Consider the following 26,997-nt stretch of genomic DNA (forward strand, 5'->3'; position numbering starts at 1 on the left):
GACCGTGAATGCGACCGCGCAACAAATTGGAAATCAACAAATGGAATCAAGTATCCGTGGCGGCATAGATATGTAGAGACAAGATGGAGAGGAAGTGTGGCTTTGTAACAAAAAAGAAAAAAGGAAAACAGACGGGAGTCACCCCACATTAAAAATTATTACGTATATAACTGGAGACCATGAGATACTGACAGATGACTTTTCAGGTGTTCACCATCGTCTAACTCGTCCACACATTGATCGAAAGGACACCCGATCGGCTTGGTGGATGTAGTTGGCTCGGCATGCCTTCTGGAGATGTGCTTTCTGAGTGTCCCAACAGAGTGAAACTCGTGCTCTCTATCTGCTTGTTGTGTTTGCTTATCAAAGACACAAAAAGGACATAGACGAGTCCCAGATGTCGTGTTATCCATCGGAGCTTTACATGCCGCGCTGCGATGGACAGTAGGCTTTTGAAGGCAAATATCAGTCAGGGAGCGCAAGGCATCTGCTCATGAGATATCGCTACCGCCCTTGTGATATGTAGCGACCAAAGTTCTCAATGGGCATAGCTTAGGCTCGGTATAAGTGAACATTGAGGCCTCTGCACCACGTAGTTGATGCTGAATTTCTTCATGATCATCTCTCTCAAAGAAGGTCTTTCTTGACTGTTCCAATTCGGCGCGTTTTATGCTAACCTTACATGCATTGAGCTTTCGCTTAGCAGCTATATATGCCTCATGGCCCGCTGGAAATGCTGATTCGGACGCCTTGAGCATGCCATATTCTGCGCGTAGACTCCGCCCCATGCGATCTCTCTCAGCTTTGAGAGCGGCGATCTCCGGATGATTGTCAAGTTTGAACCCAGGCTTAAGCCTGACAGGAGCCCGGGGGTCTCTATTTGCACTCATTAAGCCAATATTCCTAATGAGGTCGGCGCGGCTGACAGTCCCCAAATACGCGCTCTGTGTATCTACTTTCACGGTTGAGTGCAGATAATGCTTCCGAAAGACGTCCGCCCTTGCGTGACCCATGATCTGATTTCTCTGCACGTCCGTCACCTCAGGGCCTATGATCACGGCGGTTTGTTAGACTCTCATCTTCAACTTTGGCACCGGGAGGGGGGGGGGGTCGTACAATCGACAGCGTTTGCAGCCCCTCTGCGCAATACGTATGTGGTGAGTTTTTGTGGATATCCAGCTAGCACGCCTAGTCGTTTTAGGTATTGATTTAGATCCGAATACACCAGCAGCGTTGTGGGGCAAATCTGATCACCCTGTTGTCATCAAAACACCGGCTTCTCCATCATTTCCTCCTTCCATCTGATCTTCAACGTTTCTTTGAAGTTGGGAATATTGAGACTATACAGATCTTCCGGTCTCTTTATCCCGTCCACCATAAATGCATTGTCCGCGAATGCCAAAGCAAGGAAGTTTATGATAGGACAAAATATTGGATTATCTCGCCTCTCATAAAGAACGTACGTCACACTTATTTGAAAACGTCAGTACGCTGTGAGCGGAATGCGTTGGGGTGGACTTACGGTTCCCGCTTGTTTCTCTTCCCTTTGAGAAACGTAGTGGTCACTTCAAGGACCAGAATTAGGCCGCCTTCACCGTCATTTCTTAATAAAGAAAGATTCATATTCTTATATTTCAATACTTAACTCTGGCCTTTATAGCAGGGAGACTCGATAATAGAGCCCGGGCGAGAGGACGTGTACGCAATTAGCTGCATCAATAAGGCCATCTGAGCTCGGTAACGCCCGTGATATGTACTTTCTGTATCTTGGCACCAATGATAGTACAAAAGGTTGTACAAATCAGTGACGCAGCATGTTGCATTGTCTTTGGCTTCCAATATAAGCTTAAATTCTGAGGTAAGATCGTCGGTGATATACTCCGAAGTATTAGTTAGGTATCAACTCGCTGGGGAGATGATATACTCACCGTGTTTACGGCATCATTTGTCGCTCTTGGAAGTTGCATCTGTGTATATTTAAAGTACACCATCTGAAGCGTTTTGTAGAACCCCTGTACCGTAGACTGATGGAGACGGTCTTCGCATTGGGCCGGTGGGCGCATGGTGGATGCATGACATGTACATTACCTTTTAAACCAATACCAGAAGGCTTGTATAGCGACTTGTGTACTCAGAGAGAGGTTCTTAGTTAGCACCTGCGTAGAACCAGTCTCCAGCGCTGCCCACGTCTCTTCCCAGTTGGGCTCTTCGGAGCTGGTTGTGGTATCGCAGTCCATCATATCAGGCGCCCAGTTGAGCTCTTCGGGGCTGGTTGTGGTATCGCAGTTCATGATATCAGGCGCGTTGTCGTTGGGGTTGAGCATCAGTGTGTGTGCAAATTTTGGGCTGCGCGGGCGCCGTCGCAACTTATAGACCGCGGGCAGTGCCCTCGTGGTAGGAGGAGGTGGACCAGGACCATGATACCCCTCGCCGTGGGGTATCATGCGAAGTCGTGAAGTCACGAAGTCGCGATGATCACTAATATACTCACCCACACCGCCAAGACAGCTTATTAACCCATGTTGAGCAGCAGAACCGCACCAGGAATTAGGCACGAGAACGGCCATGATAATGGCCCGGCCCTCCCGTAGAACAGGCATCTTTATGCCAGAACATACTAAGGTAGAGTACAGGTTTAGGAATGTGTTAATGGAAGGGCTAATGGACCTGTCAATGGATCACAAGCTATCACTCGATATGTCAATGATGACAATTTCATGAAAACAGGACTGCATATATGCAAGCCCAAGATGGAAATAAATTTATAAAGGATCCGGTTAGTAACCCTCGATGCGCCCCCGAGTAAAATAGAAGGAAACAGATGCATAGTTCCATAATTCTCTAGAGTGTTTTTTCATGGGATTCGTTAGTGCTGTGATCTTGTTTTCCAATGACTGTAACACTCAAGATCACACCATTGGATGAGAAAATAGACGGCTGTATTGGCAAGTCTACCAGAGTTTCTAGCTTTATACGGCATGATTGAGGACAGATTGTCGCGTCACCTATTGCTCCCATAAGTCCACAGTTAGAGTGTACGGAGCTGATAGTTCCGTATGCCGTACGATAATACGTGGGAAGGCGTCCCTGTACCGTGTACGTGTACATGGGCAAGGAACAGCGCTGGTTCGCCTATAGCTAAGGTGGTTCACGAGGCTGCTCGAGGCGATTAGAGACGTGTGCCTCGAGGTGCCTCTGCCTCATACGTATTGTCCATGCCTTTGCTTGCCCGTGAAAAGAGAGGCTGCGTTTGAGATTTATATACAGACAGATATTTGCTGTAGAACTAAATCGTCACTATAATCTTCTCTATAACCAAATTTCCCTAATATCACTCATACTGCTCAGAAAAAGTTAGGGGGAAGTTCTGCGTCGCATTACTTCGATAGCCCACATCGAGACCCCCCTCTCCCCCCAAAGAAACCCCCTACAGTCTCGACAATTAAACACACTCAAATTCTCCCTCATAAAACTACACACCGTGTGTTCCTTCCCATACCCTCAGAACACACCAAAAAAATATAAAATGCTAGCACCACCACGTTTCGATCGTGGGACCTCCGGGTTATGAGCCCGGCGCGCTTCCGCTGCGCCATGTTGCTGTGGCTGCACTCCTGGGCCTTCTAGTTTGACTGCCGCAAAATGGGCGAGTAGTAAGGGCAGATGATGGGCTTGGCTGCCGGGTCAAGTTGCCAAAATGCTACTAATATACAACCGGGTGGCCAGCCACGTGCGGGTCACAATGCACACACTTCGCGGCAGATTGTCATGGCAGGGTTAGGTTTCCCTAGCACCTCTTATCCATCTCCCTTAAGTATTACTTCCGGCGCACTAAACATTGTGTGGACGAGTGTAGTCTAGGGGTAGACAGCTCGTCTTACACGAACACCGAGTGGGTTGAGTCCCCATGACCATCAGTAGGTCATGGGTTCAATCCCGGGGGTGGGAGTGTCTGTGGGGTGTATATTATATACCGGGAAACGTAGCCCATTATATTGCAGTACTGTATTGGGTAGGTACCCCCGCGAAGGGTATATGGCCACAGAATTACTTTTTGTAAATTTATTGCCTATTTATTTTTTCTTTCTTTTTTCTTTTGGATCTTATTGGCCACCCGTGGGCCTGAGGGCCTAGTGGGGTATGTGTGAAAGTATCGATCAGAGCTCTCTCTGGTCGGCCTACAACCGCAGATTGAACTATCTTAGCTTCTCGCTCATTATTTGATCCCCTTCTCCCCCCATGGTCGGGGCCGGATATAGGGTTTATTGCTCATCACGTACCCCCCAACCTTCCTTTTGCATACTTCCTCGCAACAGCTCTTTGCTTTCATCAACAAGAATATCTTCCCCGGGCCTGGGAGGTATACTACACCCACCTAACCACGCTATCGGATGACATTATCGCGCAGCTTAGCAGCCTTTACTCTACCCTAGGCGATGCTAACCACTGTCACGGTCACGGTCACGGCCACTGTGGTTGGGAAGGAAAGGCAGATGTTAGGCAATGACGGGTCGGCGAGTCAAGTGTCCCACTGCCAGCGGAGGACAATTTGTGAGTGGTTGAAGAAGCCCTATTCCGTGCACGCCCTGGGTCAGAAGTGGGGGCTGAGTATGCTGAGTATCTCTCTCTCCGGCTTTCTGTCGTCGTTCTATCCCATACTTTAAATGTCAACGGCAGCAGAGGCTTTGTCTCAACTACGATGTTCGTGACAGCGCTCGCGAAAGCACACATACTTCCATGTCCGGAGAACACCAGCGCTGGTATGAGTGTAGCTGATTGAAAACGAAACAAAAATCTGATTGTATTCCGAACCACAAACGCTCTAACAAGCACAGGCCACGATGTAAAGATATCACTGCGGCTGGTATGCTACATGTATATGCAACCTAACTGCTACCCATCTATTCCCCCAGACTAGGCCTCCAAAAGGCGAGCAACCTCCTCGCAAAGTCCCTTCTCGCCCAATCCCGCTCCTCCACACTTTGACCTGACGATAGCACCCGCCTCAAGAGCCTGCAAAAAGTCTTTTACCTCCCCGTCAAGCGGGACGCAGTAGCACATGAGTGCAAGACTTAGCACAAGACCCTTAACTACCTCTTTACTGTCCTTCTCCGCTTTGAGAGCTTCGACTACACTGGCTAGGATATCTACGCTCACTCCTCCGAGGACTTCCTCATTGTACACTGAGCGCTGCTTCTGGGCATATGTAGCCAAGTTGAATACGAGTGAGGAAGCGGCGACACGGCATGGAGTATGGGTGCGATCGAGCAAGGAGGTGGTGATCAAATTTACGAGGTCTGACAAAAGAGTGGGCGATGTGAGGTGTGCAGCGAATAATGGAGAACTAAAAAGATTACAGGAGGCTTGAAGAGTGACTAGGCGTAGAGAGTAGGGAATATCTTGGGTTTTGGCATAAGACAGCATAGTTTTGATGGTAGCTGTGTCTAAAGTTTTCGTTCGGTTAGATCGAGTGATAGACTGTGAAGGAATATACGTACTCTTTTCCTCAGCAAACCAACCAGAAACTCGCACATCTGAAAGAATAACACGAAAGAGATCAACAAGAGGGAATAGTTTATCCGCGGGAAGTCCTTCGAAGGATTCTGAGAGGAAGGTTGCGACATTTGAAAGATTTGGAAGATGAGCTTCAACGGCGCCGCTGTTATTCCGAGTTGCGATAAAGTCACAGATAGATTTTATAATGGGATTTTTGCCAGTATCCCCAAGCTTTTCGGTGACTTTACCGAGAGGGGGGACCTTAGTGAATGTTATCGGCTTCATGGGAGTACTTAATGTAATGGGGAGCTTGATATCCGTGTGCGGGTGGGCTAAACCAAGAGTTTAGTTTATTTCTAGAATAAACCGCGAAAAGACACTTACGAGGATAAGCCATTCTCAAGAGAGTGTCCACACGTTGCTGCAAATCTCTTTCGCTTGCCCCTACCCACTCCTCGACTTTCTCGCCCTTTAGGAAGGTCACAAATGTTGGAGTGCTACTAATTTCATATCTCAATGCTGCATCAGGTGCAGCTCCAATATCACACTTGATGAGCTTCGCTCTACTTCCCGCATCGGCGGCCAATTCCTCATAGCGCGGATATATACTTCTACACGGTCCGCATGTAGAAGATGTGAAGAATACCACGGCACACGAAGCTTCTGCGGACGATAGTGCCTTCTCCAATGCTGCAAGTGAATTTGCAGTAATAACTTTAGAGGCCCCTGGGCGCTGGCCTGCGTCTCTTGATGCTTGAGTATAAGCCGCATGTGGGGTTGGCGCGGTTGTAATTGGGCGCATGGCTTGCTCTAATTGCGGCTTTAGCATTTGACCGAAAGGTGTATTTAGTACAGTCTGCGGAAGCGAGACGATGTGGTCGGGAATGCCACGACCGCAGAGAAATTGTGCAACGTCATTTGTAAAGTTGTTGCAGTTGTGCTGAAAAAGGTCGTAGGCTTCAGGGCTGTATATTGGTTTGAGAGAATCGAGGTATTCGAGGAAGATCTCATCCGTGAGAGAAGTTACACCGAGATGAATCTTCTCCATGGGGTTTCCGTGATGGGTCCTCCCGGGATGGGAAAACTGAATTCCCTGGCCTGTATGGGCTTTAGTGGGCTGTTCCATATAGATCATTGGATGGAGGTTGACAGACCATAATAGTACTCACGACCCCCAAGGACTATGCTGGTATGGTAAATGGCATCTGTAAAATGTTGATAATTAGCTCCCCCGTTAGGATATCCATCCTCCCGGCATAGAAGAACTTACCTATGAAAGTTCCCAGGAGTCCGAGAGAGAACTATGTGCCTGTTAGTACTGTACTAACAGCATTTGAACTGAACAGGCGAAGAACATACCTGTCTAGCCATCCCTAATAACGAGGTCAGCTCTATTATGCGGTGCACCTGGATATTTGATGAGCTCACCTTGAGATAGATCATAGACATAGAGCTCAACGGGACGCTCAGTATTTGCCATGGTGTAATGTGTGAATTGACCAACAGATGTTTGAATAAACAGACAGACGGATGGATGATTGTCGCAGCAAGAACAAAGACAAAGAAGCAGATGACGATGATGAAGACAAAGATAGGGATGGTGATGGTTTATTGAGACGAAATACAGTGTTGAATCTACGAGAGCTCACATCAAGCTCAGCCCACAAAAGCACATGCGCCCAGAGTGGTTGCATGGGCATCTCTTAAATACGTAGCTTATCGCCACAGATAAGGATAGAAGCTTCCAGACCTTCTCGTTTAAATCCCCCTAGCCGTGTGCACTGTAACTGAATATACTCTACCTGCGTGCACATGTTCCTAGGCTAGAGCCTCATTATCCATGTTTGGTCGGTATTGTATGTCACCGGGCCGGGTAACCTTCTAAATGAGAAATGTTCTACCCCTGCAGCAGCTAGCGTCAATTAGAGCTACGTTGCTATCAAGCTAGGTTTTACTTGTTACTCTAGATAGGGGTCCGGGCTTGGGCTAAGAGTACTTTCGTCCCTTTTCTGATAATTTAACGTTCCCAACCGTTCTTTTCACTTGGTCTGTCCCCTTACAGACCTGCTGTTCGTGTGCTTTCGCCATTTGTCCCTTTGACCCACACTTCCCCGTTCTGCAGAATACTCCCCAACACTCGTTTTTTTTTTCATCGCGCGTTGGCATTCCTTATATATATTCTTCCATGTCTAACGTGAGAAGAAGGCCTTCCCTCTGGTCATACTTCTCCTTCCAACGCCCTCATCAGAGATCCTCCAGCATCTCATCACAGCTCCGTCCGTCGGATCCACACGAAAAACTGGGTCGCCATCAAAGTTCAGGATCTTCCCTAGGATTTCCTGCAATGTCGAGTCGAATGATCAAGACAGTGACCATAGGGGTCGTCTTCTGCCTGGCACTCTTTTTGCTAGCTCCCAGAAGTCTTCCATGTAAGTTTAATCCTCTGATGTCAGCTGGAGGGACATAGATGCTGATTTCCTTTTAGCATCCGGTGGTACACACGGAGGAGCAGCAGCGGGAGGAAATGGACAGGTTGCCCTTGATCCCTCATCCGGGACTTCAAAATGCACAAGGTCCAGTTCACCAAATAAACCAATTGTACAATATGCTATCATGATCGATGCTGGCTCTACCGGCTCGCGTGTCCACGTATACCGATTCAACAACTGCGGCGAAACTCCTGAACTCGAAAACGAGGATTTTAAGATGATTCAACCTGGTCTTTCATCGTTCAAGGAGAAGGCAGAAGAGGCTGCGATGAGTCTGGATGTATTGATGGATGTAGCACTCGCGTCTGTTCCTGAAAAGCTTAGAGGCTGTTCACCAGTTGCTGTCAAGGCTACCGCCGGTCTGCGATTGTTGGGCCCCGAAAAAAGTCAAAAGATTTTAGACGCGGTTAGAACCAGGCTTGAAACAAAGTATCCGTTCCCAGTCGTTGCAGGAAGCGGTATCGAAATCATGGAAGGAAAGGACGAAGGTAAATCCTCAGACGTTCAATTTCGCAAATTTTCAGATCAAGTTCTAATAATCCATAGGTGTCTACGCATGGATCACTACCAACTACCTCCTTGGAAAGATTGGCACCATTCAAGATACTCCAACTGCAGCCATTTTTGATCTTGGCGGTGGTTCAACACAAATTGTCTTTGAGCCAACCTTCCCCTCCATTGGAGGTGGTATGCCCGCCCATCTCGCTCCTGGAGACCACAAATATGAGCTTAAGTTTGGCGGTCGTCACTTTGACCTTTACCAGCATTCTCATCTCGGTTACGGGCTTATGGAGGCCCGTAAAGCAATTCACCAGGTTGTTGCGCAGGCAAAGATTGCCGAAGTTGGCCAGGCATGGAACGCAAAGCCTATTGTAAACCCTTGCATTATCCCTGGAATGATCCGCGAAGTCGAGATTGAAATGAAGGACACCAAGGAGATTGTCAAGGTGAACATGACTGGCCCTGCTGAGCCATCTATGACACAATGCCGTTTCCTCGCAGAACAAATTCTCAAGAAAGATGAGAAATGCTCGCTCACCCCATGCTCGTTCAATGGTATCCATCAGCCACCTCTAGAGCGCACATTCGCCACTGAGGATATCTATATCTTTTCTTACTTCTATGACCGCGCTCGTCCTCTTGGTCTCCCGGATTCGTTCACACTCAAGGAAATGTACGAGACTACCGCTAAGGTGTGCGCTGGTGAAAAGGCATGGGACGTATTCCACTCTATCCCCGATGCCATGGAAGAACTTAGGGACAGGCCTGAATACTGTCTCGACTTGAGCTTCATGCTTGCGCTCCTGCACACTGGGTACGAAATGCCTTTGGACCGCGAAGTCAAGATTGCGAAGAAGATCAAGGGCAACGAACTTGGGTGGTGTCTAGGTGCCAGTTTGCCATTGCTTGACCAGGGTTCTGGTGGATGGCAGTGCAGAGTTAAGGAGGTTTAGATGTTTGTGACTATGTAGACTGCTTTTTGTAATGGGTCCATTAATTCTTTCTGGTTTCTGGTAATCTTCTTTTTCTGGATATAGGGTTTTTGGGACGGTGGGGATTTGTGGGTTGGGTATGGGTGTTAGACTGATGAGATTACGTGCGTATGGGCGAAAAGCATTTATATATAGCTTATATCCAAGAACCAACGTTAAAAAGTAATGTAGATACGTTTTAAAACGGTTTAAAAGGAAAGAAAAGGAAAACCTATAGCCCAGACTACATGTAATATACCTAAAAATGATTTACAAAGAAATGGAAGAGTCTCTACCTTCTATCTTTTCTCCAATGGATCAATGTCCATGTCATCATCATCCCTCTTGACACTAGGCGCCTGATCCTCCACCTCTTGTATCCCTGGCTTTCCGCGAGCGGGACGCTGCAGCAGCTTCCCGAGGATATCCTTCTCTTCCGCCTTTGCCTCCGCGTCGCTATCCTCATCCTCCTCCTCGGACTCTGACTCGGACTCGTCAGGGTTGTTTGGATCTAATTGTTTGAGGACGCCGAGGCCGAGATTCTACAGGAGCGCATCTGGACGTTAGTATCCATGCGTGAGCTTTTTCCGCCAGGTCCACCACCACCGTAGCCCAAAGCGCATCACAATACTTGTGGTACTCACCATCTCAATATACGCCTCCTCCTTCTCGCTCACATTCTCGATGTTCCTCTGCGCGATTGTTCCCGCGGCGATCTCGCCCTCCAGGTCCCGGTTCGCTGCAGAGATGGCGGGCAGAAACGCATTGAGGCGGGAAAGCACTGTCACCGGCGTCCGTCAGGTCAGCACGTGCGGCACCGTAGTTGGGGGGGGGGGGGGGGGGGTGAGAGGCGGGGGTGTACATACAATCTGACGAGGGTGGCATGGGTGCTATTTTGGGCTTGTTCTGCGACGCCGCGGCGGGAGTCGTAGAGACAGTGAATTGGGGAGAATCCTCGGAGTCGCCATTGGACTTAGGGTGGAGGAAGATGGCAGGGAGGGTTTCTGAGTCTTTGCGTGGCATTTTGGAGCGTGGGTTTTGAGGTGAGTTGAGGTTTTGAGGTTTTGGGTGAGTTGAGGAAAAAAGTTCTTCGGGGAGTATTTTGGGTTTGTTTGAGCCTCAGCTAGTAGTACAACTGCTAGTGTTCGGAGCCTAAGTGGGGTGGGTTTATTTTAAGATCGCACTGCGCATCGCGAGTACATGTACAGTGGCGGACAGCCAAAATCAACCGTTTTGCTCTTTTCGGTTTTGATTAGTAATCGCGCTCGGCACATGGGTTAGGGTAGTTGTTATTGAGGGTTCGGTTGGGCGGTTGCTGAGGGTTAGGGGGGGGGGAGCATTGCAGGCTGGGTTGGGAAGTCGCGACCAACTGGAGTGGGCTGCAAATCATTGTTGGTTGACCCGGGCAACTGATCTGAGTTCCAAATCATTGCTGGTTGCCCCTATAAACCCGGGTGGTTTGCAATTGAATGCGAGTTCACATAGCAACCGCATCAACCATCATGTCCACCTCCAAAGCTCCTTATGGCTACACAGCAACGGGTAGAATTAGAAAGAGGCCAGTCAAAGGGGCACCCCCAGCCATCCAAACAGTTGATCCACTACTAGGACAAAGGCCAGAGAAGTTTTCTAGTTGTCCTGTTCCTACCTGCAATAAAGATTTTCAACACCGGAAAGACCCTCACAAAGCGGTTTGGCAACACCTCCACCATCATGCAACCAGTTATGTAGGGGATCCGGCCCACAAAGCAGCGCATTCAGACCTCAAAGAAGAGAGGAATCTAGGTATTCAAGGTTGGTAAGATTTAATTCTGAATATATTTAATATTTGCTAATTAATTGAAGATAAGAAAACCCGTGAAAGACAGAATTCAGCTAGATGGAGGGCAAAAAATGTTAGGAAAGCTAAGCGGTCATCGGCTATGGGGACAGCAAAACGCAAATTTGAGATACAATTGAGAAGAGCCGGGGAATTTTCTGAGGAGGCTTTGAAGAAATTAGTTGAGGAGAAAATGATCGAATGGGATTCTAAAAATTAGTATTTAATTTCAATCCGGTAGCATTACTATTGTTTAACCCAACTGGGGATTATTATTGTTTGATTTAACCGGGTCATGCTGTTGTTAACAAAACCGGGCGGAATAATTTTTTAAAATACATACAATACTAAATACTAAATATCTTCCGCCATAAAATAAATCCGTCTATGTGATTTATATTTTTTAGTATAATCCACAAACTCAGGCGTTCCAAACTGAACACCGGCTCGGTAAGCTTGTATCTGTCTCATACATTTATGGTAAAAGGCATGAATAGTAGAATCCGGCACCGATGCTAGAGCTAGTGGTATAGTTTTCCGTAACGATTCAAGATTATACTCGCAATTGTCCCTTGCATATCTTTTTGAACTCCCCCAATAATACTCGATCCAATTGAGTTCACAATGAAATTTTGGAAAGAACTCTACTAAGTGTCCGCGTTTTCGTGTTTCCTCTACCAACATCCCCGCTTGTTGTTGAAAATCGGTTTCTAGTGACAGTACTCTTCTCGCACAACAACCTAATAAATTTAATTAGCTTTGAGTAATTGATGTGAATTAATTTTACATACCATCTGTACTACATTTGGGAGGCATCGATTTGCACTTCAAGCAATCTCTCGATACACTGGCATATGATTCACACCGTGCACATTTGCGTTTTGCGATACAAATATTGCAGTTTCGTCTTCTTTCACACTCATCACACTTTCGTCTTTTATTGCATGGTCCACTGCAAACTTTCTTTTCCCGACAGGGTCCACATTTTGTTCCTTTCAAACATATTTTGCAACATTTGGCTGATATACAATCTGCACAAAGTTTTTTGGGGCATTCCAATCTCATGCCCTCCGGTGGCCATAACCCTCGTTCTGAAAGTATTTTTTGAATACCTTTTTGGACGCGAATCGGATTGGAATTATTATCAACCTGTATAGCTGAATCCCGAGTTGGTGGTGTTGTAGTTCCATATTTATATTCCCACATAACTTGAATTTGAGTTGGGTCGCCATTTATGTATCCATTACGGAGGAATGACTGTACTCCGCCAGGGTTGAGATTCATATTCTGAACCCGTAGGGCATCGTCTGCAAATGCACCATGATTTGCTGAATTATCGAAAAGAAAAAGAAATCGATAACCGGGGTAAACTGCTTCCGCAATTGGGATTGCAATTTCTGTCAAATGATTGACAAGATCCTTCCCTTCCCAATGGCCCTCCTCTTTCCCGTACTCAAATAGAATACTAGCAAATTCTGGTAGTCCAAGCTGTTCCTTCTCTTCCTGTTTCAAAGATATTGTTGACAACCGACGGTTTGGGAGTAGAAAATCAGAAACCATTATTCCTTGACCTTTTCCTTTAGGACGAATAAATTGCCGGTCTTTATAAAGCCATCCTTGTCGCCTGCTATCGTGTGATTGAAATATAGACTCATCGTGTGTAATAATGATTATGGGCCGGAAATTATTATCCTCGCTGCCAACAACATAGTTCTCTGGATAGGTTTTATCTTTCATTGACCCGTCGTCATTGAATTCAACCACATAGGGCCATAGTTCCTCCAAGCGGTTGACAAAATTGTTGCGGTACTCAATGACATCCTCTCTCTCATGTCCATCAAAATAGACACCCTTCTTTATATCCCGCCAATTGAATCCAAGCTGTTTCAACCATCTCCGTGCGGTACGTGCCACTATTCCCCTTTGTCCTTGTGTTTGCTCTTTGTTCTCATCGTCAATAATACTCATTTTGTCAAATATAGTCTCAAGATTTGCTATATCTTTTTGAAGATTCTCGTTCGAATTTTGTTGATCCGACTGAGAATTTGCAGTAACAGCCTGAGCTGTGTTTATATATTGGCAAACCATGACAGCTAGTTTACGTGAGGTGATACCTATTCACAGTTAGAATAAATCTGATAATTAAATTCTGTTTTACTTACCATCTTTCAAACTCATTGCATATTGTCTAATTGCAAGCTGCAGTCCTTCATCATTTAACAATGATTCTAACACGTGATGTTTATTCCCACCAATTTTAGCTTGCGGGATCGCTCCATCTTGAATCCAAGAATTTTCCCATTTGATAATATTTCTGGCCGTAAATTCACCGCGTCCAAAACAGTGTGCTACATTCAAAGCGACGGTCCTTCTCGTCAAATCTGGAGTTTTTTTTTGTGCAAGCAAAAAAGCATGAACCATTTCATATCTTTTTAATAAATGACCCCGTAGCCCTTCGGTACCGAATTTGGCTTTTTGATCGGTCTTTCGGCGGAGTAAAGTTTGTAAATTTTGAAGACCAATAGCCCGTTCGCCAATTCTTTTCTGTTTCAAGCTTTGACGATCAGAGACATCGGAGCCTGAGGAAAGATTCCTTATACTGTTGTCGCCAACTCGAACCATCGATTTACTGTGTTGAATTTCTGATTGCAAAGTACTAGTAGTACTATATTCGACCGGTAGTGCAATTTTTAATTCTTGTTGCCTCTTCCAAATTGCGACAATATTGTATGTTGATTTTGCCGCTGCTTCCAAACTTTCGAGATTTTTTTTTGCTTGGTATTCAGCAGATCTGGATCCGGCCCGATACGCGCCTCTGAGTTCAGAACCAGCTCCCTCTATCCATGCTATCTTCCCTCCGAGTCCCGAATCCGGACTTTTCTTATCATACTCATATTCCATAATGTCGGGTAAATCTAAACTTGAACGGGCGCCTGGGTTTTCCGATTCCTATTTATTTTATCAGTTAAATTGCATTTCCCATTGATTCTATGCCTAGATAATACCATCGTGTCCAGCATATTATTTTCTTCCGGATACCATTCCATTGCTTCCGGAAATTCCGAATCATTATCACTATCCTCAACCGAGTCGGAATCGTAAGTCTCAAAGGTTGAAGAATCGTCAAATAACAATTCTGAATTTTGCAAGGTTTTAGCCTCATATTTTAGGTTTTGTTTTGCTTCTCTAGCTTTCAATAACTGTTGCTTTCGTTTTGCTGAAACCATATTTGGCAAACAGGTTCAAGTTGTTATTTGTCGTGCAAGTGAATTGACTCAAATGCTGCTAGTGCTATCGCCTACTTCTAAACCGGAATACAAAGAATATTTCTATTTTTCTTTTATAAGAGAGCAAACGCATCCTTTAAAAAAATTTTCCGGGAAGCTGTATTAGGCATGCGAGTATGACACAGACGCGTAATTAAAGTATAGCAAACGGATTCCTACCCCTGTAATCATGAAATATCACTCGATTTTGTCACTTTTTAGAATATTTTGGGTTTTTTCTCTACCGGGAATAACACAAAATACTAACACTTAGGGAGCTTTTAGTAACACCAAACTTGATTTATTTTTTATAGCCCTCAGTATATTTTATAAGAACCTTTATTACTATCATTATACAAAACTATTAATAGTTTAGATCAAAGTGGCATAGTTGCAGGTCGGTAGCAATTTTGCTTGTAATAGTTGTTGTCGTGGTCGGGTTTGACTGTCCGCCACCGTACTTACCCCGGTGCTCCTCTTCACTGTGCAGCAAGCAGCAGCATCCTACGTAGATGACCTTATATTGATTGAAAGCTGGGGTGCCGCAAAGTAAGTTCTGCGGCAGAGGAAACATTTCCATATGTTTCATTTCTAGAGTAAAGCCTTTCCTGTAGCCTCAGATTCAGCCAGTCCACTCGGAACACCAAGGGCAAGAGGAGTGATCAGATCTCCGAGCCCTCAGTTCCTCCGATCCCGGCCCGACCCACACAGCTTCGGGGCTTCGCCCAACCCGGATCTCGGCAAAGTTAGGCAGCTAGCCTTCCCGAAGGATTGGCCCATCCAAGGCCCTCCAAAGCCAGGTTCTCCGCACATCAAACGGCCAATTCGTCAAGTTGAAACCGGGGAAGTGAGAGATTAAGATGCTGTGAGCCCATGCGAGAAGGGATGCCCAACACTGATCTCCATTGTGGTACGCGTCTCGCTGTGTTCTTCTCTCCCCAAGCGCTCTCCCTCATCAAGCACCACCACTATCGTCTATCATCATCCAATCCAGGGGCTGGATGCTGTTAGCAAATAGATATTCTAGATGATGCTCACTGTGGCCCTGGGCATGTGAAACGAGAAGTGTTGTCACACGCCCCGTTCCGTCCCCCCCCCGCCAGGCCAGGCGTGCCCCTCACTAGCACTAACTAATCCCCAACCGCCGATCGGTGGGACCAGGGCGAAGTGAAGAGAAGAGAAGGGAATGGCCAGGGTGGTAGTTTGCTTCCGGACTGACTGGCTGAAGGCCAAATATATACTCTGCTGTCTTCCCCCCCCGTTCTCTGACATCTCTTCCCTCCTGCTACTGTCCAGCTCTATTCTATTGCTTCCTTCCTTGCTTTCTCTTCTCTGCGTAGTACATACCTTCCCCCAGCCCAGCCCATCAATATAATAGCTATATATTTTCTACAGCTACTAGTGATACCTTAAATACTACATTTTAATCTATTACCTACTACTCGCTACTGCTATTACCTACCTACCTTCCTTACGACAGCAAAGTCAGCCCAGCCCAGCCCAGCCCAGTCGTCTTTTTCTTTGTTGCAGCCCAATTCCTAAATCTCTTGTTTCGATCCCCAATCCCGTTCTCCCTCGACAAAACTTTCCAAAAAAACATCACACCACCATGGCCACCACAACAGCAGCATCCCAGCCCAGCCCTCCTCCGTCGTCGGAAGCTCCAGCACTCCAGGTGAACGGCAGCACACCCACGACCACCAGCGTCAGCGGCGAGAAGCGTGCAGAGCTACGCATGACCATGTTGAAGAAGCTACGACCATACCCGCTACGACACGAGTGGGTCTTCTGGCACGACAGGTCGGTTGAACCACCCAAGTACATATACATAATCCTCCATGCATTATGCCGTCGTAGAAGTCGAACGTGGGAACCGCAATATCTAACACTGTATGCGTGAATATAGGCACACGGCGAACCCTAACCCCACAGAACAGGACTGGGAAGACCAGCTGAAGGAGATCGCGCAGATCAGCACCGTGCAGAGCTTCTGGCAGGTGTATAACAACACCCCGTTCTCAACACTGCCGCTGCGCGACTCGCTGCACCTCTTCAAGAAGAATGTGAAGCCTATCTGGTAAGCCTCAACCCCACGCTCCCACTCAATGATGTGTGATAATGGGATTGACGCTTACACAACTTCTCACTTTCAGGGAGGACCCGCGGAATATGACGGGTGGAGCGTGGACCTTCCGTGTGCCAAAGGCGAACTCGCAGGAGTTCTGGAAGGAGGTGCTGATGATGGCGATTGGTGAGATATTGCAAGAGGTTGTGGAGCGTGGTGAGTACATTGTGGTTTTTATCCGCAGCAGTGGGGGTGATAGTGGCTAATGCGGTGTGTAGGTGACGATATCTGTGGTGTCTCGATCAGTGTTCGGTTCAACTCGCACCTGATCATGATTTGGAACCGCGACGGGAGCAACCAGAGGAGCATCGATGCGATCTTGGCAAGGGCTCTGGAATCACTGCCCGAGGATCTGAAGCCAGCGCAGCAAAACTACTACTATAAGAAGCACTCAGCGCACAAGTCATTCAAGAGCGGTGAGGAGGGCGCAAAGGCGGAAACTGAAGCTTCATAGAAGCAAATGGACTTTTGAAAGAGTTTCTTTTTAGTAAATGGGCCGTTTAGGTATGGCACCTAGACTATTAGAACTACTATTTATTGAACAATGGGATTTATTTGTGGCAACAAATTAGTCAGCGAAGGGTGCTTTTACTTTTCTGTGAATTTCTTTCTATTTATCAATATTGTGCATGGGTCATCATCTTACTTGATCACCTCATTCTGGGATCGGAATACCAGAGGAGTTTTAAAAGGAAGTTTATATCAATCTTTTTTAAACAATACCAAAAAAGATACAATTTACATATGCCGCTATGCAAATCAAGACGGCCGAGTGAGAATTCATGAAAACAAATAAGTTTAAGAGAAAGACGTTCTAAAGATGGCCTAAAGGAAAGGCTGCCTAGAGAAAAAATGGACCAAAGAAAAGACGGCCTAATATAAGATGCTTAAAAAAAAGACTCTCAGAGAAAGACAGTTCAAAAAAGGGCGCTCTAAAGAAAGAAAAGACGATTCGATTTCAGTACAAGCTGCAGACAGAATTCTATCTACCCAATTACCTTGAATATAACTTTTACAGGCAAAATTACATTTTAGGGATCTTTAGAAGATATCATGTTAGTTCTGTGCGCAACAAGCAAATATCTATGGGGTCAATGAGAGGCTTACCTAAAACTCTATCAACACCATTTGCGCGGACGTTACTCGTACTCAGACCGGCAAAATAACGTCGTCAACGTTTTCCCCAACCCCAGGCTCGGCAGAGAATGGAGTGTACGGCCCGGTTTCGATTGTGTTTTTTTCTGTGGTGCAAAATCTCTTCCTGGCCTTGTGTTGCGGTGTCCCAGTGGGGGTAGCGTATGAAGTATATCCATGACCCTGATCAGTCAAAAGCGGAGCGTATAAATCCGTGCCAGTTAGGATCTGAGCGGTGGCCGTAGAGTCGACCAAAACAAAGACTTGGGTTCCAAGGGTCAAAGTGCCGGTCAAAGTGCCGGTAATAGCGTCTTGGTCAAGGGAAAGAGTATCCATACTGGCTGGTAGAACCATGGTTATGGATCTGGCAGACTGCGTTAGTATGATTGACATTCTATATCAGTTTTATAAATAAATGGAATATTAATACTTACTTTGCGTCTTGAGTGTAGTGCTCGCCGAAACCGACACCGCCACGGAACGGGGCCATGGCCATCCCATCGATATCGTTGATACTGTCCATCATGGCAGTATATGAGACGGCAGTATCATCTTTGCGCACAAGCACTGCATGCGCAACGGCGAACGTGATGACGCACAATACGATCATTATTCCGGACGCAAAAGCATATATTTTCGCTTTATCGCCGAACTGTGGGCCGATATTACCGGCGGCCGATGTTTCCTCAGATGGGCTGGCCGAGAGCTGTGCATTCGAGTTAGGGTTGGGCTGTGGGGCCGCGGCGCGGCCATTTGTAGGCAGCATAGGACTTGGAGTACGGAATTGTTCGAAATTGAACTTGGGCTAATGCTCATGGGTTAGTATTTTTTCGGTATTTTTGTTTCTTCTTTTCTTATATCTGGGTGTAAGAGATACGTACGAAATATAACAAGTTCATTATGTCTGTTTGGTTGATGCGGGCGTTTTTTTCGATGGAGAAGAGACTGTTGTGGGGGAAATGAGATGAAGGAAGCGATGGAGGTGAAGAAGGGTGAAGGAAGGCAAGAAGAGAGAGGTAAGTAGAGGGCGAAAATCTTGGCCGTGGGTGGATTTGTGACAACCCCGGGCATCTCTCTGCGAGGGGCGGGCTCGGCGGCCATAGGGGATGTGGTTGCAGGAGCGGGCATGGGGCTAAACTTTTAATGCATGGCAACGGCTCCCCGCATTGAAATTTTCTTTGGGAGACTGGAGGAATTGAAATATCTGAGGGGTTTGAGGGGTTTTATTTACTGGGTTTATTTTTTTTTTTTTTTTTTTTTTGGGGGGGGGGTCTATCTGGAGTTCATTTGTCCAGATTCTGCGGTGGTTTTGCTTGAAGTGTCGATTCTCGAGATCCGCAACCAATTGAGTGCTATCTTATAGGGGATGGAGTTCCTGTCTAGGAGATAAGCTTCTTTTTCCTTCGAGCAAAAAGGAGCAGCGGGGCTGCATTGCTTGCAACTTTTGCTCTACATCGCGAGCTGGCCGAGCAGCCAGGCTATCGGGAAAACCTCCCAACATGTATCATGCATGTAACCTTACCACGTCCTGTCGTCACAGCAAAATTTGTAGTCTATTTTATAGTTCCAACTACTAGGAGAATATAAGTATATTAACTAAATTATAAGCCTAAGAACTATTTTACACATGGTTTTAGATCTCTTTTTATAATGCCGGTTCAATTCCATATTCTTCACTAAATCCACAGTACTATGGTAGTGATTTCATCCCGTTTTTTCGCACTGTATATAACAGACGGATGATCTAGAACTGTCGATTATAAAGGACGGATACGTATTGTACAATATACAACTTTAATGTTTGTTTAGTTCACGGTGCAAACTCCCCATATATTAGGGATAAAGGCTGGTTTAATTCGAGATGCAGCAGCGCTTGCTATAAGGGACCACAGCTTTTACTTTTAAACTATATCAATATGGTATTTAGATAACTCACATCAACACTTTGCTCTCCGCTAGGCCTTCATTCGTGTTCAACATATCTTCTGCCTGAGATCCTCCTTCAACGTCCCACAACCGACGACCTATGCATGATGCATGCATGCAGCGAACCCGAGATTATTATTATTACCCCGCAGCGAGTTATATAATTATTCGAGAGCTCCAAGTTACCTGCAACGCGACTGTGGGGTAGCTGTTCATATGGCCATAAGGCGATCCCCAGATACTAAAAGCGCCCAATCTTGATGGTAATGGTAGTGCTATAATCATGACAGTTCTTCGTCGCTGTTAACTTTAGAATGTTATTTAGGCATCATGATATATCACTCGGAAGTCACGAGGCTTGGCAGAATGCATAAATAGCTTTGATATGGATCCAAACCTCAGCTGCAGGTTCCACAGGAAAGAATCTACGTCAAGTCCCTAGCCTATGGAGCTTCCAGTTATAGATTTAATCGAAAGCAGTAAATATAAACCGAATATCTAGCGGAACGGGCATAATTACAAAGCTTGGATACTAAGGTAGACAAACTGTGCACTAGCTAGTGCCAAGATGAATTTCAAGGCTGAGAAAATAATAGTATCTGTCTGTCAGAGGTGGGGGCTACATCTATTTTATGGTATCGATTTGGTGTAATGGGGCTCTACTCTAGTCGAGCCTGCAAGGAATCCAGGCGAGGGCGGGGTGCATGGGGAAATCAAGGCTTCCCACACGCGAATAGATCGCATTAATCTCTCCATGCATCCGAGGGCAGCCCCATCCCGTTTACGATCCGCAGCCTGCATGGTCAATGTGTCGAGTCTTCCCTCTCTCACTCACCTCACCTCATCTCACACTCCCACCACCACGACCTCTCCACAACCAACAAAAGCACCATAGCATCACCACAACCACGTCACAACCACCACCACCACCACCACCACCCCATCTTATCATGGCGTCCGAACCACCCAGGTATCTATCTTCGAATCTTCAACCCTTACTCCTTAGCACACCACCAGCTAACTAAATTAAGCAATCTTAGCAACAACCCCACTATCCTCTCCTCGCCCTTGATTGCTGTCACCGCCGCCAACGGCACAGCCCACTTCTCTGTCCATAGTGCCACCCTTCTAGCTCACTCCCCGCCATTGAACTGTGCCCTCACTGGCCCGTGGAAAGAATCAGCCACCCAGCAAATTGACCTCCCCGACTGGGACGGCCCCACCGTTGCCCGCTTCCTCCAATACCTCTACATCGCCACATACTCATCCGAGCCCCACACCCTTCTCCCGCACGCCCAGCTCTATGCCCTTGCCGACTACAAGGACGTCCCCGGGCTGCGCCAGCTCACGCTCACACGCCTTGCGCAGGCCCTCGATGCCTCCAACTGGTGCACCCCCGACGATGCTGCTACCGCCGACGCAATCGACTTGATTGACTATGTCTACACCCACACCCGCAGCGGCGACACCATTCGCACCGTAGTGTGCCGCTTCGCCGTTAAGCAGCTGGAAAGGCTCATGGGTTGTGGGGACATGGAGGTTCTGCTGTCCAAGGGCGGGGACTTTACCATCGAGTTGCTGAGAATGGCCACTATCGTTACCAAGGAGGAACTGGCTGCCGCCACCACTGCCGCCACTACTGCCGCTGCGACAGTCAATGCGCAAAGAGCGGCTGGGAGAGTTGTGAGCACGGCTGGTGCGGATGCGGAGAGGATAGGGGTGCTTGAGGCGAGGGTGCAGGTGCTTGAGGCGAGAGCTGCAACCGTGCTGACCCCGGCGGCGGCGCAGAGGGCTGCGGCGGCCAGGATGAGCGCTGCTGTTAGGAGGGGTTTTGCGGGAGTTTAAATCGTCTCATTGAAGTTTTTTTTCACTGGCCTAGCTAGGGCGCATCTCATGTAAGCTCACCGCAAAGTCGCATTGTCGCTAATCTTAACCTCATCCCGATATACCACACTCAGTCAGTGAAGAAGAAGAAAAATCAATTATTCAACTTTTCAATTCCAGATGACGTTAGAAGTAACTTTAAAAGGCTTGTAAAAATCCATATTCCAGACCCTATGTTCCAGGCCCTATGTGGATGAGTTAAGAATAAGAGGCCCCACTTTATGAAACCCGCACATTGCTTCATAGGTTATCACTCGGGACAATAACCCTGACCCTATGCATAACCTGGGTATTCTTATCTAATAACGGCAGATCGAGAAAACCGATGGATACTTGCTGGTTGTTGTCCTAGTACTGGAAAATGGATTGATCGCTCTATGTAGAGACTCATGGCCCATGAACATATACATGTCGTGTTGTCTGGATCATATATTGGTCTTTTGGGTACTTGATAAGGCAATGATACCTTGGTATAACTACATAGTATATACAGCCCAAGCCGTCTGATATCGCCCTTGATACCTGCAATTGCGACCCCTGATGGACTTGACAGTGGCCCTATAATCACTATGTAGTCGGTACCAATGGGTGTTCCAGATCATGCTCAGATCACAAACACCTTCAAAAACTAGCCTCACCTACTATGAACTGATTCGATTCGTATCTCCAAAGCCTATGTATGTAAATAGTAACTCATGTTCAACACACACGCACGCACAATCCACAATCCAGTAAAGAATATATATGCAACTCTGATATCAAAAACTCAAGCGTGTCTACCAAATTGCAAGTCCAAACTACAAACCATTCCACAAGAAAAAAAAAAACGAAAAAAAAAAAAAACCTCCAAATGTCACTCGCTATCCAAACAAACAAAAAAAAGGTTAGACAAAAAAAAGACAGGAATATATAAAAAAAAAAACCAACTAATAATAAAAAAAGTCTTTTTTTCTTTCTTCTTTCTTAAACACACACAACTACTTACTGTTCATGGATCATGCACGCACACACACACAAAACAAAAGGTTTCAAAGCAATACGCCCACGCCCGCGCCCAGTGCACCACGCCCGCTTTTTTTTTTTTGGTAACCCCCCAACTCTCCCACCTCCCTCGTTCTCCCACACCGCGGCCACTGCCCGCCGCGAAGGAGGAACCAAAAAGACCTCCAAATAGGCCTCTGACGGAGAGAGAGGCCCCCATGATGCTGTAAAATGATATAAAAAAAACAGCTGTACCCTGTCCCGGCCCCTAACCCCGCCCAGCTTCCCTCCCACCTTCTAGTTATGATATGATGATAGGGAACAGAATGCGTGTGATAACCCCATCAATTGGGGTTTTGCTGTGGTGTGGGGGGGGGGGGGGGGGGCTTATCGGCCGCCGCCGGTACTGGTACTGACTGTTCTGGAAGAAAACGAGCAATGCAATGCAATCTGCAAAAGTCTCCAAGCGCCGAATAATAACACATCACACACAAGGAATTCCCATCCACAAAGGAGAAAAAAAAAAAAAACCAAAAAAAAAAAAAAAAACCGACAAAGACTCCAGGCTATCATACGTTTTTTTACCCCCACATCTCACAACACGGCGCTGATTTTTTATAAAAACGGGATAAAAAAAAGAAACAAGAAGAAGGAGGAGAAGAAGAAGAGAGAGTCTGGACTCTTATAGCTTACTGCGAATGCCCTCTAGCCTAAACTTGACATCCTTCAAGACCTTCGACGTCGGCTTCCAATTCTCAAACTGCTCCAACAGCTGCATGCACTCCTCATGCAGCCTATTCCTGACATGCGGCTCCTCCAGCATGCCCCTCATACTCCATGGCAAGAAGAACGGGTTATTCGTATTTGTCGGCAGCTCAAAAGGCTCCACTTTCATCTCCACGCCCTCACATTCCGTCGTCTCGAGCGCATGGCGAACACCCAAGCTGCAGCAGACACCACCATGTAAGCAATTAAAGCCCAACGGACACACAAAACCAAGAAGAAAAAACTTACTCATAGACCTGCACATCGTCATAGATCCTCGAGTGTCCCTCGCCGCCATACAAGCTCCCCGCCAACGGGTTACTCAGCTCCCTTATCAGCCCATGGTCCGAGATACCCTGGTTCCTTAATTTCATCGCGAAGCCCACCAAGTGGCTCAAAAAGTCCGGCGCGTGCACGCGCCCATCCACAAACACCGCCCGGAATATATACGGATGCGTGACATTCGCAAACGTCGACGACTCCAGCGGCACCAGCTGGTCGTCGATGCTGCCCACATACAGCACCCGCACGTTGTGCCGCAGGATCACCTCCAGCGCCTGTATGTACTTCTGCGACGGCGCGCTGTCGGGCTTCTGGAACTCAAACAGCTCCTTCGCCGAGCCCGTCAGGATCGTGGTCGGGAGGTGGTAGAACGGGCCTAGGTTAATCCCCGCCATAGCCGTGAAGCCCACTCGTGCCTTCTCCTTCACGCACCCTTCTTCAATGAGCCGTGCCAGCAACTGGACGCCCACAACCACGCCCTGCGAGTGCGCCGCCATCAGGACGAAATCTGCGTTCTTGACATGCTCCATCCAGTTTGATAGCAGCTTCCACAGCGTCTCCACCCTGTCGCCCACCTTGCCCTCTCCCTCTAGGGCAATCTTCTCAATCTCAACCTCTACATTGTTTTTCTCGGCCCATCGCTTGATGGCGCCAGCAGCGGAGTTGGCAAAGCGTATAGATGTCCCCGTAGGCTCACCCAACACCGTCCGCACCAGCCGCATCGGAAAAAAGCCATGCACACCTATCGCCACCGCCTTTTTGATGCGCAGTGGTGCTGGCGCAAGATATAAATGTTTCTTCGGGGGAGGGGGTTGGTTCTTGAAGAGCGGAACCTGGCTCTTCAAAACCTTGGTTACCTGGCAGAACATAGATGGCTGGCGCATCTTGTGGTAGCACGATTCAAACTCGGGGAACACATGGTTGGCCGGCGAGGTTTTGGTGGGTGTCTTTGGCACAGTGGTAGAAGCCGAAGCCGCCGCCGGTTGTGGAGTAACCGGCACCACAGCGGCGGCTGCAGACATGCTTGCATCTGATTTTTTAGGAGTGATCGGGCGAGACTCTTCCCGTAGATTACTGACCGAGCGAGCGACCTTAGGCTCATTGACAGGTGCCGGAGGCGGGGCAGGAACTGGTGCAGGTATATCCTTCACCTTTGCCTTTTGAGGATTTGATGCCGAAGGAGTATTAGCCACCGCCAATTGGCCCACAGTCGTCGTGCTGCTGGCATTGCTATCCAACGCAGGGTTGGTAGGCTTCGACCGATCCCTCGACCAGAATGCCCAACCCGAAGAGGCCCTGGCAGGAGCCGCACTCGTTGTCGAACTGACCGTTTCCGTGGCACTGGGCATCAATGAAAGAGGCGCCGATGAATCTACGTGAGCCCCCAGTAGATGAGTTTCAGACTGTTTTGCAGCAACCTCTACTGCAGGGACCGCAGGGGCTGCTGGCTCAGATCTTGTAGCTGCTTGGGCGGCGGACGAACTTGACTCTTGTGGCACTTGCTCCAGCACCGTCTCTGCAGATTCCGCGGGAGCCTCCTGGACAGTCTGAGTTTCAGGATATGGCCCACCTCCCCAGAGCCCAAACCACGACCTTGGCCTCTCCTTGGCCTTATTATCCGCCGCCCCGTCCAACGCCGGCACCTCCGTCGTCTCTGGGGCGATTGGCTCAGGCGTCGGGTCCCGAACCGGCGGAGGAGGGGGAGGGGGCGTTGGCAATCGTGGTGGTGGTGGGGGCGGCGGAGTAGGTTCCCTTGCGACCACAACCTCCACAGCCGGAGCTTCCTCCGGCTGCACTTCTGGCACCTCTGACTTTGGAGCCGGCGGAGCCTGCGTCTCTGGCGGCGGCCCATACCCATACCACCACCCAAACCAATACGACCCCGCGGCAGGTGCAGGCTGTTGTGCCGCGGAGGCATCAGATGTTTCGTTATTCTCGCTGCCCTCCACCGCGTCCTTACTGTCCCCCTGTGTCTCCGTAGCTTCGGCCTCGGAAGGATGCAGTGACGGGGCTCTCATCGATGGGGTCGCTGACTTTGTGATCATGGCTGATGGCGTGGTAATGGTGGTAGCTGCTGGAACAGACGAATCGCGGGTCTCCTCCTCCCGGGTTGGTGCACTCGTCTTGCCGTGCTTGATTGATGGTGTAGGGCTTGTCGTTCCCGAGACGTGTTCTGAGGCTACGCTGGTGACGGGTGCGGACTTTCTGCTCCCGCCTCGAGGCCAAGTGCCGGTGCGTAGGAACCACCGCGATGTCGGTTTCTGGAGGGGGCGGGACGGATGACTGTTTAGCAAACGATTGCCTCCCTATCTCTATCTCCAGAGGGGAAAAAAAAAACACAAAAAAAAAGAAAAAGAGAAAAGAGAAGCGGACTATGGAGAAGAAGCAAAAGGAGGGCAAGAAGAGGTGTGACACAACAACAATAGCTAGGCCGTTATCATACGTACTTCAACGTCATTCGCGGGTAAATCTGTATTCTGTCCGCCGCCGCGTATCGTCGACGGTGTCGACGACGATGCCGGCTGGTTTTGTATCTGCTGCTTCTGCTTCTTCGAGGAGGCCTCAGTAATAGTGGTGGCTGGGGATCCAGATGAAGAAGCAGCAGCAGCAGCAGCAGCAGACGCAGACGGCGGGTCCGCATCTTTGGGCGCCGCCGCGGGGGTGCTAGTCCGTGCTGGTGAGACCCTGCTGCTGCTGTGGACGTGTAGATTGGACTCGCTAGTGCTTGTTGCCGGTAACGAGGATTTCCCGGAAGCATGGACGGTCGATACCGCGGGCGCCGGGGAGGTGGGCAATTTCGATGTCGACGTCGACGACGATGGGGCCGAGAGCTTGGAGCGCGTGGGGAAGGGGAGCTTTGCTTTCTTCTTTGTGCCGGCCATGGAGATGGAGGGCGGGGGTGAGTTAGGGGGATGAGGAGGAGGGGGGGGGCGGTTATGATTGTGAGGGAGACTGGATACTGGTGATAAGGTAAACTATGACTATGGTATTGAATGTAGGATATGGATATGTAGGATAGGGAGAGGGGGGGAGGTTATAAAAAAAACACAAACAAAGCTGCTGTGTAGCTTCTATTGTAGCTAGCTAGTGAAAAAAAATATGTAGCTGCTGTGCTTTTGGGGGGGCGAGGGAAGGGAGATCTAGAAGTGAGGAGGAAAGAGAAAAAAAATAAATAAACACAAAAGGTCTGGAGGTTTACTGTCGTTACTCTAGTCTCTTCCTCCCTTCGTCTCTACTGCTTGCTGCTTGCTGCTGCTGTCTCTACTCCGCTAACTTCGATGTGCTTGCTTGCTTGCAGACACGCCAGCCAACGAACGTGAAATCGAAGCCACGAGATTTACGCCTGCTGCACGTGTAA

At 48.0% G+C, this 26,997-nt stretch overlaps 10 protein-coding genes across 10 annotated transcripts; 4 read left to right on the forward strand and 6 right to left on the reverse strand.

The window, feature by feature from the left end:
• Window positions 1-491: 491 nt before the first annotated feature.
• On the reverse strand, window positions 492-2,600 carry H6S33_008394 (uncharacterized protein; the record flags this gene model as incomplete). Its single annotated transcript, XM_044839737.1, has 3 exons — window positions 492-1,048; window positions 1,117-1,255; window positions 2,157-2,600. 3 exons carry the CDS (start codon window positions 2,598-2,600, stop codon window positions 492-494), a joined length of 1,140 nt encoding a protein of 379 aa, XP_044687939.1.
• A 2,314-nt stretch (window positions 2,601-4,914) lies between these two features.
• H6S33_008395 (uncharacterized protein) lies at window positions 4,915-6,976 on the reverse strand (the record flags this gene model as incomplete). Its single annotated transcript, XM_044839738.1, has 7 exons — window positions 4,915-5,444; window positions 5,499-5,828; window positions 5,881-6,594; window positions 6,651-6,701; window positions 6,767-6,797; window positions 6,856-6,869; window positions 6,925-6,976. The coding sequence occupies 7 exons, from the start codon at window positions 6,974-6,976 to the stop codon at window positions 4,915-4,917; spliced, it is 1,722 nt and encodes a 573-aa protein (XP_044687940.1).
• An 864-nt stretch (window positions 6,977-7,840) lies between these two features.
• On the forward strand, window positions 7,841-9,439 carry H6S33_008396 (uncharacterized protein; the record flags this gene model as incomplete). Its single annotated transcript, XM_044839739.1, has 3 exons — window positions 7,841-7,925; window positions 7,982-8,473; window positions 8,532-9,439. 3 exons carry the CDS (start codon window positions 7,841-7,843, stop codon window positions 9,437-9,439), a joined length of 1,485 nt encoding a protein of 494 aa, XP_044687941.1.
• A 317-nt stretch (window positions 9,440-9,756) lies between these two features.
• On the reverse strand, window positions 9,757-10,480 carry H6S33_008397 (uncharacterized protein; the record flags this gene model as incomplete). The annotated part of the gene is made up of 3 exons (XM_044839740.1): window positions 9,757-9,999; window positions 10,102-10,238; window positions 10,324-10,480. The coding sequence occupies 3 exons, from the start codon at window positions 10,478-10,480 to the stop codon at window positions 9,757-9,759; spliced, it is 537 nt and encodes a 178-aa protein (XP_044687942.1).
• Window positions 10,481-10,959: 479 nt separating this feature from the next.
• On the forward strand, window positions 10,960-11,496 carry H6S33_008398 (uncharacterized protein; the record flags this gene model as incomplete). The annotated part of the gene is made up of 2 exons (XM_044839741.1): window positions 10,960-11,251; window positions 11,303-11,496. 2 exons carry the CDS (start codon window positions 10,960-10,962, stop codon window positions 11,494-11,496), a joined length of 486 nt encoding a protein of 161 aa, XP_044687943.1.
• An 841-nt stretch (window positions 11,497-12,337) lies between these two features.
• Window positions 12,338-14,503, reverse strand: H6S33_008399 (uncharacterized protein; the record flags this gene model as incomplete). Its single annotated transcript, XM_044839743.1, has 4 exons — window positions 12,338-12,367; window positions 12,426-13,390; window positions 13,439-14,225; window positions 14,282-14,503. The coding sequence occupies 4 exons, from the start codon at window positions 14,501-14,503 to the stop codon at window positions 12,338-12,340; spliced, it is 2,004 nt and encodes a 667-aa protein (XP_044687944.1).
• Window positions 14,504-16,151: 1,648 nt separating this feature from the next.
• Window positions 16,152-17,121, forward strand: H6S33_008400 (uncharacterized protein; the record flags this gene model as incomplete). The annotated part of the gene is made up of 4 exons (XM_044839744.1): window positions 16,152-16,342; window positions 16,449-16,619; window positions 16,696-16,823; window positions 16,886-17,121. The coding sequence occupies 4 exons, from the start codon at window positions 16,152-16,154 to the stop codon at window positions 17,119-17,121; spliced, it is 726 nt and encodes a 241-aa protein (XP_044687945.1).
• A 695-nt stretch (window positions 17,122-17,816) lies between these two features.
• On the reverse strand, window positions 17,817-18,700 carry H6S33_008401 (uncharacterized protein; the record flags this gene model as incomplete). Its single annotated transcript, XM_044839745.1, has 3 exons — window positions 17,817-18,165; window positions 18,236-18,606; window positions 18,683-18,700. 3 exons carry the CDS (start codon window positions 18,698-18,700, stop codon window positions 17,817-17,819), a joined length of 738 nt encoding a protein of 245 aa, XP_044687946.1.
• Window positions 18,701-20,677: 1,977 nt separating this feature from the next.
• H6S33_008402 (uncharacterized protein) lies at window positions 20,678-21,572 on the forward strand (the record flags this gene model as incomplete). The annotated part of the gene is made up of 2 exons (XM_044839746.1): window positions 20,678-20,697; window positions 20,768-21,572. The coding sequence occupies 2 exons, from the start codon at window positions 20,678-20,680 to the stop codon at window positions 21,570-21,572; spliced, it is 825 nt and encodes a 274-aa protein (XP_044687947.1).
• A 1,702-nt stretch (window positions 21,573-23,274) lies between these two features.
• Window positions 23,275-26,521, reverse strand: H6S33_008403 (uncharacterized protein; the record flags this gene model as incomplete). Its single annotated transcript, XM_044839747.1, has 3 exons — window positions 23,275-23,536; window positions 23,607-25,900; window positions 26,087-26,521. 3 exons carry the CDS (start codon window positions 26,519-26,521, stop codon window positions 23,275-23,277), a joined length of 2,991 nt encoding a protein of 996 aa, XP_044687948.1.
• Between the last annotated feature and the right edge of the window lie 476 nt (window positions 26,522-26,997).

Source organism: Morchella sextelata (assembly GCF_020137385.1).
Source record: "Morchella sextelata strain SCLS chromosome Unknown scls_26, whole genome shotgun sequence".
NCBI lineage: Eukaryota > Fungi > Ascomycota > Pezizomycetes > Pezizales > Morchellaceae > Morchella > Morchella sextelata.